Source organism: Triticum dicoccoides, chromosome 2B (assembly GCF_002162155.2).
Source record: "Triticum dicoccoides isolate Atlit2015 ecotype Zavitan chromosome 2B, WEW_v2.0, whole genome shotgun sequence".
Taxonomy (NCBI): Eukaryota; Viridiplantae; Streptophyta; class Magnoliopsida; order Poales; family Poaceae; genus Triticum; species Triticum dicoccoides.
In genome coordinates, this window is record NC_041383.1 from 763762382 (window position 1) to 763773080 (window position 10699).

A 10699-nucleotide genomic window follows, 5' to 3' on the forward strand; every position below is an offset into this window, starting at 1 on the left:
GCGACACGCGTCGAACGGACGAGGAGGATGATGCTCTCGCGTGCAATTCGTCGGTTGAAGCCAAGCGTTTTCCTTAGAACAATACATCCTTTTTTTAGTAGAATGCAACTTGTATTTTTGTACTTTTTTCCCGAACTAATATTCACTTTCCATGTCGGTCTTGACTTGAGAGAAAAAAACCCGCAGTCAACTTAGACATAGAGAGACGGTAAAATCCTATTTGGATTCAGAAATGAACCCTTGTCCATTGATACATGTTCATTTAATTAATCTATGCATGATTATGCACTAGGAGACATTGATGATCTCTTAATCTATCCAGGACGATGCCCGTGCATGTGTGCCCAGCATGCATCATGCAGATCTAGAGAAACCTCCACAGTCCACACTCCCCCCATGTGTAAGCCAAATCCAGAGGCCACAGAACTAAACTAAGGCCCAGTTCTTTTGCCAGAATCTGGGAATTCTCCCAGAATCCGCCCTCTACCCAGCTTCTCCCAGAATCTTTGAGCCACATTTGTTCTACAATCCTGTCTAATTAGACCGTAACTACTAGACAGGATTGTAGAACAAAGGGGGCTCAAAGATTCTGGGAGAAGCTGGGTAGGGGTCGGATTCTGGGAGAATTCCCAGATTCTGGTAAAAGAACTGGGCCTAATACTACTAACAGAACAAATAAACAAACATTCACTGGATCCAACTCGTACGTCCTAGACCTACGGCCCAAGCTCATGCCCAATTGAGCGGTCTACTCCTGCTATAGTACTCACCTCGGCTGCAATTGTCACTGAATACTACTCCATTTCTAAATATACATATTTTAGAAATTTCAACAAATGACTATATATAAAGCAAAATGAGTAAATCTACACTTTAAAATATGTTTATATACATCAATATGTGGTAATTTATTTGAAATCTGTAAAAAGACAAATATTTAGGAACGGAGGGAGTACCACTCAGTACCACTGGTAGTAGAGTGGTGCTGCCGCTCTCCATGGCTCACCACGTCGTCTCTGTCCGTTGTCTCTCCCTGTCACACATTTACACCCCTCGCTGTCTTTCTAACTAGCTCCCACCTCTTCCTCCTACCACCTGCTAAGCTAGCTTGCTTCCTCCCCTCTCTGATCCATCTTGCGCTGCGGCTACTCACCTGATCTTCTTCGCTCTGCTAGCTGCTGCTCGGGCCGGTATATATAGCTCTCGCCTCGGCTGCAGCTGCCACTCACCTGCACCGAAAACAAGTAACAAGCTAGCAGCTAAACTCACCCAACTGTTAGTCTGCTAAGCTGCTAGCTGCGTGTGGGAGTGGCACTCTCCGCTACAGCTCGATAGGTACGTACATAAGCTATCTAGCACGGGCTGTGAGCCAGCGAGCGATCGAGCATGTCGTCGAGCAACCGGAGGTCACGCACGCGGCGCGCCGGGAGCTCGCCGTCCATCTCAGAGGAGCAGATCTCCGAGCTGCTGTCCAAGCTGCAGGCGCTGCTCCCGGAGTCTCAAGCTCGCAATGGCGCTCACAGGGTGAGTAGAGTACCTAACGAAAGTAGCAGCTGCTTTTTCCATGAATAGGCAGGTGATGGCGACGCGCGCGCCCAGTGTGCATGCACGGAGTCACTGAAAGTTAACCTTCGTACTGTTTGCAGGGTTCCGCGGCGATGGTGCTGCAGGAGACGTGCAACTACATCCGGAGCCTGCACCGGGAGGTGGAAGACCTGAGCGAGACGCTCGCGGCGCTGCTCGCCTCCGACACCGTCACCGCCGAGCAGGCCGCCGTCATCAGGAGCCTCCTCACGTGAGATGTGACCCACCCTCCCACCGTCCGGCGGCGCACACGTACGGCCACCAAGCTCTCCGGCGGCCCATGTGAGCATGCCCGTGAGCGTTACAACCAGTACCTGCGTTGTGAGCCCAATTCCCAAGGTAAAAAATTTCGACTCTGTTAACCCAATTTCACCCCATAAGACTAGGCAATGTTTTATACAAAATTGCATCAAAGGTGATAGCAAACCGTCTCAAAGTGAGCAGTCGACATTTGTTCCAGGACGGATAACGGATGATATTATTGTGATTTCTGAGTGCTTGCACTTTATGAAGGGAAACACAGAGCTGTTAAGCATCGTCATTGTGCCGTGAAGCTCCACATGGTGAAGGCTTGTGGCAGGGTTGAATTGGGATTTTCTGAGCATTGGGCGAACATTGTAATGTGTCTTGTCAACTCGGTCTCATACAAGTTTTGTTCAATGGTAAGAAACTTGAAGAATACAAAGGATCGAGAGGTCCGACAGGGAGATCCAATTTTTCTTTTCCTATTCTTTTCGGCGGGCCTTTTGTGATCAGAGTTGAGTTGTCTCAGATTGGTGTGGTCCAAGTAGCGCCATCGGCGTCATCTATTGCTTTTATTTGCAAATGACAGTTTATTGTTTTAAAGACTAGTAATGGTGTTGGGGCGACTGAGGTGTCAACCAGTTGGATGTTTATTTCTAAGCTTCTGGCCAGCATATTAATTCTAGCAAATATTCTATCTTCTTCAGTAAAGGATGCACAACCACTACCAAAGAGGAAATTAAGATTTTGCTAAATGTACAAAACAAGACTCTCAACCCCTGGGCGACGCCAGGGGCCCCGAAACCCTAGCACCGCCAGCCCCCTCTAGCACCTCCTTCTGCCGCCACTGCCGCCGGCGTGGGCTGCGGTGGCACCGGGCCCGATGCCGAAGGCACCTGGGCGGGTGGACGTTGTGGATCGCATCTGAGGTGGCAGGGGCGACTCCTCTCGTGCGATCCGAAGGCGGCGGCTGGGGCGACGACCCCAGGCCGTGCGGCGGTGGCCGAAGCACCATAGCCGGCGGAGCGGCGGCCCTGAATGGATGGCGGCGGTGGCAGCGCCCCATCCGACGGGGTGGGTTGTTCTGGTCGGGATGGTGATGGCGGTGACTGCGGATCCAACACCCCGATCGGATCCGCCGCAGGGAGGCCTTCCGCTGACCGGCGGCATGTGGAGGGGCCGGTGAGGAGATGCCGGAGTAGCGACGACGACGTACGTTTTCGTGGTGAGGTTCCGCTCGGTTACAGCCAGCTGCGAGGTCGGGGCGACGTGGCTTCCGGTGAAAATCGCGCCTGACTGTGGTTTTGGTGGAAGATGGTGGCGTCTCGAACGTCGTTCCCTTCTCGAGGTATCGTCGTTGTAGTTCACCAACAAGCTGATCGAGAAGTTCCAGGGGAAACCCTAGATCTGGGTCTACGGGATCGGACGATGACGGCGTCTTCGATGTCGTTCTCCCTCCTGGGTCCATCGTTTTGGAGCAAGTGTTGGTTGGAGGGTACAAGAGGAGGAGTTGTGTTTCATCTTGCCTATTGATGACGGCGGATCTCGGTGACGTGGCGCAGTTGAGATGGACTCGCGCAGGAGGGTGACGCTGTCTGGCGTCATGGTGGCATCGGCGGCAGCTAGACCGGGCAAGATAGATGCACCAGTACAGCTCTGAATATGGATTGGTGGCAGGTGCCTGCGGCGGCCTCATACCTGGCAGGCGTCCTGGTTGAGGAGCACGCCGGACTAGTGGGTACCCATATCCGGTAGGCGTCCTGATTGGGACGTCAGGTCTTAGATGTTAGGTTTGGCTCCAAGGTCTGTTTGGTATTAGGCCCAGACTATCATCGCCCCTTCATCAACTGGATATGAGTAGCGATAGATGTTTCTTAGACGGTGGCTTTAGTCTTACTGTTGTATGACTCTGTAAGGTCATGTATCAATAATTAATAAAATAATTGTGTGCATCATCCGGATGCAGAGTGTCGTGGAATTGTCACGACAGATGTCCTTAGTGTCAGGACTTAGTCGCGAGGCCAACGCATCTATGCGGTAGCTTGAGAGGGGTTGAGCGGAATCGAGAGACGTAACACAAGACAAGGATTTAGACAGTTTGGGTCCCGGGAAACATCATCCGGTAATAGCCCTACATGTTGTTTGTGGCTAGGTCTCATTATGATCATGAGAGAGTCGCCGTCTAAGCCGCCTCTCCCTTTGTGTCTAGCCTTAGATATTGTTTCTTGTTGCTTGTCCCCTCTTTGGGGAGCCCTGCCCCTCTTTATATAAGTTAGAGGGGCGGGTTACATGTGGAGTCCTAGTAGGACTAGGACTAGCCTATCTTCTAGTACAAGCCGGATACAAGTCCGGGTCTTGATTCCTTGTAAGGGAAATACTCCTTACACCTTCTTCTTAAGTCGGCCCACCATTACATGAACCGGCCTACTGGGCCTTGGGCCTTGTCGTCCGTTTGACCCGCCCGCATGGTCTCCAGTGAGTCACATTGTCCAGGCGGGTTATATGTAAACCGCCATGTCCAGGCAGATCGCCAGTGAGTCGCCTAACTCCAGCCGGGTCTTCTGGTGAATCGCCAAGTCCGGCCAGGTCATAACTCTGGCCGGGTCATACCACGGGGTATATCCCCGACACAGAGGCAGGGGGTCTTCCTCCTTTTCTAAAAAAAAGACTCTCAATGAAAAATACTTAAAAAATGAGGCTTTCAAATATTTAAAGGACAGACTAGAGCAAGATGAAACGAGGTCCCAGAATCGGATGCTCAAACACAAAAGCACAATGTGAACTGATTCTGAGAGCTTCTCCGGTACATTTCCCAAAATTTAAATATGGAGTAAGGGTATCTCCAACGTGATCCTTAAAATGCCCGGAAATGTTCAAGCCGAATTATCCAGACATATTTCGCCATCCAACGGTGTAGTCCATCAATCTGCGGATGCATGTGGGTGTCCAAAATCCCGAAAATCGGACGTAAACCAGGGGGAGCTTTGCAGGCATCTAGACCACTACCTTGTACGCGTCTAACACCCTGGTCCCACCAAAACCTCTCCCATGCACGTGCCCTCGAATGGACCTCCGCTCCCCGCGCTGCATTGCCGGCACAAAAGCGGACACAATCGTTCACTGGAGCCGGCATGAAGCGATGCGCTAGCCGAGAGCGATGCCCGTGCCACATCCCGGTCACCGCACTGAATGGGATGGGATGACTCTATCACATCAAACTGGTTGCCCGTCTATCTGTCTGCTGACATTAAACATGTGTGGCAGGTGAGAAACCCATTCTTGCGCTTGCATTCATACATCGGGCATCGGTTGGCCTGGCCTTGTTATTTATATGTGTCCACGTACATCATGATCCACACTGCATCACCTCTGCCATGACTGCGAGCTCTAGAGCGATGTGGGAGAGCCACTCGACTGAGCAGAAGCCTGAGTTGGCCGGCCTTGCGGCCAGCTGACAGCACCATCTTGCATGGTGGATAGCGGCTGGCTTGTCGGAGGTCAATAACGATGACTAGACGATGCAGGAGGTCACCGACGACGATCCGACACCCCTGTCCATGTTAGTTCATGCCGGCTTCACCATGTAGCAGGCGCAGGAGCACTTCAACACCGTCCTAGAAGAAGAGTTGCCGGCTTCGCCGATGTTCACATTCCGGCAGGCGCAGGAGGACCAATGCTATAACCTTCAGCTCCTTGATGAGCACCGGCTCCCGGAGGGATAAATCGCCGGTGAGCAGGCGAACGACATGTCGTCCGGGCCATTGTCACGGAGGATCCGGGCTTCTTGGATGAGCAGCAGGGAACTGTACTAAGCCATGTGCAGTGGGTGCGGCACTCCGTCACGAGCGATGACGACCGCGTGTCCTGCAGGCGGAAACTGACACCCCGTTCGCCGAGATCGATGCATGGGCGAAAAAAGGGGATCGCGGACATCGCCGGATCCGCGTTGGTTGCGTCGCCTACGCGGTTCACACCTAGGCGAAACGACCACGAGGCCGGCTTGTCCCGTGGGCCGGCATTGTCCACACGGCGGACTCGGACAAGGAATTGTCGTTGTGGCACACAGACGTGGGCACGTCTCGTTTCCCATGTCCAGTCTTCCCATCTGGTAGCATCACTTCCCTGAGCTCAGGACCATTGAGCTTGCCGCTAATGGGGAGACAGACAATGTGGAACATGTATGCCTCCACGGCCGGCGAAGATTTAGCTAGCCTAGGAAAAAAGTGTTGTCCGCTCGTGTTTAGTTGAAATATATAAAAAAATAGAATGAATGAGGCCTGGTTTGAAAGAAAATCATCCCGTTTGCATGAAATTTGTCTCATTTGTTCAAATTTCTTATGACACGTGTCCGGCTGTTTGATAGACAAGTTTGGATGGCTGCTCCAGTATTACTGTTTGCGAACGCGTACGGATACTATGTCTGTTTTCGGAGACCGTGTTAGAGATGCCCTAAAAAGGTTTTATTTAGGGAATTAGAACATCCATCTAGACCATCCTTGATTTCTTTTAGTTTCTCAAAATAGCTTTTCATTCCCCGTCTTTCCATTAGGAGAGGAAACTCTCCTTAAAATGGTTAAGAGATCGTGTGTGTATCGACCAGATCCATTTATGCGCTACTGACGCTGTTGCTATTGGTGACCCCCCAGTCCACCCTGCCTCCGTGAGGCCTCTCCGCAACCCCGCCTTCCTCTCCCCATGTCGGTCATGCCCAATATGCGATACTATACTAAAGCGACTCGAAGGTCCCACCAAGGATAGAACCGCATATTGATACGCTTTTGCAAGGTGGATATCATTACATCAACATTACATAATAGATGGGGATACATACAAAAGGCATACAATGCCACATGAATACAACAATACATCATACATAAGAGCAACATCCGACTACGGATGAAACACAAACAGAAACTCAAACGACATCCACCCTGCTAGCCCAGGCTGCCGACCTGGAACCTATCTCCTGATCGAAGAAGAAACAGAAGAAGAACTCCAAAACAAGCAAACATCGCTCTCGCGTCACGATCATCGCAGAATCTGTACCTGCATATGTTGTTGTAGTAATCTGTGAGCCATGGGTATCAAGACTAGCAAAGCTTAATTGGTAAGGAAGGGGTAAAGTGGTGAGGTTGCAGCAGCGACTAAGCATATATGGTGGCTAACATACGCGAATAAGAGCGAGAAGAGAGCAAACAAAATGGTCGTGAAGCTAGCAATGATCAAGAGGTGATCCTGAACTCCTACTTACGTCAAACATAACCCAAAACCGTGTTCACTTCCCGGACCCCGCCGAAAAGAGACCATCACGGCTACACACACGGTTGATGCGTTTTAATTTGGATCTGGTGTCAAGTTCTCTACAACCGGACATTAACAAATTCTCATCTGCCACATAACCGCGGGCACGACTCTCGAAAGTTTATACCCTGCAGGGGTGTCCCAACTTAGCCCATCACAAGATCTCACGGTCAACGAAGGATATTCCTTCTCCCAGGAAGACCCGATCAGTCTCGGAATCCCGGTTTACAAGACATTTCGACAATGGTAAAACAAGACCAACAAAGCCGCCCGATGTGTCCACAATCCCGATTGGAGCTGCACATATCTCGTTCTCAGGGCAACACCAGATAAGTTAAGCTACGAGTAAAACCAGACCTCGAGTTTCCCCAAGGTGGCCCCACAGGTTGCTCGGTTCAGACCAACACTTAGAGAAGCACTGGCCCGGGGGGGCTAAAAAAAAGATGACCCTTGGGTTGGCGGACCCAAGGGAAGGGTATAGGTGGTGGTGAGGCAAATAGTAAACCAAGGTTGGGCCTTATTGGAGGAGTTTTATTCAAAGCAAACTGTCAAGGGGGTCCCATAAATCACCCAACTGCGTAAGGAACGCAAAATTCGGGAACATAATACCGATATGACGGAAACTAGGATGGCAAGAGTGGAACAAAACACCAGGCATGAGGCCGTGCCTTCCACCCTTTACCAAGTATATAGATGCATTAATTAAATAAGAGATATTGTGATATCCCAACATAATCCTGTCCACCATGGAGCAATCTTCAACTTCACCTGCAACTACCAACGCTATAAGAGGGGCTGAGCAAAAGCGGTAACATAGCCAAGCAACAGTTTGCTAGGAAGGGTGCAAAAGGTTAGAGGCTGACATGACAATTTGGGAGGCTTGAAGAGTAAATGATAGGTGGCGCAGCATAGCGATAGAAAGAAGCAACTAGCATAGGAATGATAGTGGTGAGATCCAGGATAGTGGTCATCTTGCCTGAAATCCCGCAAGGAAGAAGAACGAGTCCATGATGAAGATGAATGGATGAAGCCGAACCAAGCGTAGACGAAGGAATCCTCACGAACGCAACGCAACAGGAACTATCGAGAAGAAGCACACAACATGGTAAACACACCACACATAAACATGACATGATGCTCAACCAAGCATGATGCCTGACAAAGCTACATGAAGCTACTCATGGCAAGAGATGATGCAAACAAGAACAACACATCAAGGCAAGTTTAAATGAGGCCGGAAAGAACATATAATAATTCTGGTAAGTCCTCATATGTAAATTTCGAAATTGGTTCAGATCTGAATAAACCTTATGTTCAAGTTATTCAACAACTATTTAAGATGCACCAACATGATCTACACGAGATTCTAGTCAAGTTACATATAAAGTTCATTAGATTCGGAGCTACGGCCTAGAAGATAAGAGCAAAACAAGTCAAACATGGCATTGATGCTAAATGCATCCAAACATCAAGCAAACACCTCAAAACAAGGATGCAACATGATAAGATGAAACTACTTGCAAATCTAAGCAAGTTTCATATAGAGCACACTCAAAACGGAGCAACGGTTCAACACATACACTATACAAGTTTAAAGGACAAGCTGTCCAAAACAACAACTAGGCATCTAGCAAGCATCATGAAAATATGCTACAACACCCCAACATAAAAACAAAAGACATGGGCATGAAGTACAGGTAAAGCATGACAAAACATGAACACTGAGCTATCTCCAGAAATCACTAGAACATGCTCAAAAACACATGGCAAGATTGCAAATAATAACAGTTTATAGGCTTAGCGGAAATAACATCAGGTTGCAATGTTTAGAGCTATCAAACAACATGCTACAGGAACTTATCATGGCAAACAAAGGCATTGCATGCTAATACTAAAGACAAAGAACAAATCTCCCTTACTGAAGTAATTCCAAAGATCAACATAAAAGATGGTAGCATCCATGCAAACATGGCATATGATATAACAGATTCAGACATGGCAGGAACAATGATAAGTAGGCATGTTGGTGAGCTTGTACCACTCACCACAGCAATACATGGCATGACAAGGTGACCAACAGTAAGAAGACACATTTATGAAGCTAAGTATGGCAAGAACAAGTTCATAGGGTGCATGGATCACTAGCAAAGCTCATGTCAAAACTAGATTTAATGTTAACAGACTGACAGCAACATTATTTAGCAACTTGAGAGCAAGATTACAACAAGATATAGTAGGCTATAAATGCAACCAGGGGTATGGATGGAGAGAGCATGACATGTATAACAAAACATTCTTAGTAAACATCTCCAGATTATGCATGGAATGACTTGTGGAAGCAGGTTTACATAGCATCATGATGTAGCAGATTCAGCCTAGCAAAATAGTAACAGCAACTGCCCTACTTCACGAGCTTGATGCACTCACTACAAGACTAAAAAAATACATTGATGGCACCACTGTGAAGATCGCAGGAAGTATATCAACACTCATGTAGACATCAAGCTCATAGGATGCACACACAAAATGCAATGAAAAAGACAAATCACCAAGTTATAACAGTTTCAGTAGGTTAACATCATATAGCACTCTTGAAATGATGATTAGGTCATCAAGATGAACTCAAACAAACATCGCACAATGGAACAAATTGTAGAGCATCTCATGATGAACAATTTGATATATCATGCACGCAAAACGGAGTAGTATGCTAGGAGATATGGCATGTTAAAGTGGGAATAAAAATGTAAGAATCTGGGGACTTGGAAGAATTTTGGGGTCAACCTCGTTCAGATCTGGATCGGGCACGGTTTTCAAGGATGGACGGAGTTCTCGCCGGAGATGGACGTGGTGGTGGCCGGAGATGACGGAGATGGCCGGATCTGGCGCGAGAGGGCCTCCTCCGGCCGGATCTCGCCGGATCCGGCGCGGGGAGAGGTGGAACGGTGAGGCGGTGCCGGCCGCGCTGGGGCTGGCCGGCATCGGCGGAGGAGGGGGCGCCGGGAGGCGGCTACGGCGCAACAGCGGCGGGGCGACGGGCTGCAGGGCGGATCTGGCGGCGGAGCGTGGCGCGCGGCGGCGGGGAAGCGCCAGCAGGTAGAGCCGCGGGCGGCTGTAGGACCTTGAAGTAAGTCTAGAGGGGGGGTGTGATTAGACTACTTGACCAATTAAAAACTTAACTTTCTCCCAATTTTAGAGTTTGGCAGATTTTAGCTATCTTAGGACAAGTCAAGCAATCATCACACAATTCAAGAAAGCATGCAAAGAGTATATAGGCAGCGGAAATTAAAGCATGCAACTTGCAAGAAAGTAAAGGGAAGGGTTTGGAGGATTCAAACGCAATTGGAGACACGGATGTTTTTGGCGTGGTTCCAATAGGTGGTGCTATGTACATCCACGTTGATGGAGACTTCAGCCCACGAAGGGTAACGGCTGCGCGAGTCCACGGAGGGCTACACCCATGAAGGGTCCACGAAGTAGCAACCTTGTCTATCCCACCATGGCCGTCTCCCACGAAGGACTTGCCTCACTAGCAGTAGATCTTCACGAATTAGGCGATCTCCTTGCCCTT

At 49.2% G+C, this 10699-nt stretch overlaps 1 protein-coding gene across 1 annotated transcript; it reads left to right on the forward strand.

The window, feature by feature from the left end:
• The first annotated feature begins 1247 nt into the window (after positions 1-1247).
• On the forward strand, positions 1248-2501 carry LOC119368641 (transcription factor ILI1-like). Its single transcript, XM_037633845.1, has 2 exons — positions 1248-1524; positions 1647-2501. Exons 1-2 carry the CDS (start codon positions 1387-1389, stop codon positions 1797-1799), a joined length of 291 nt encoding a protein of 96 aa, XP_037489742.1. The 5' UTR covers positions 1248-1386; the 3' UTR covers positions 1800-2501.
• The last annotated feature ends 8198 nt before the right edge of the window (positions 2502-10699 follow it).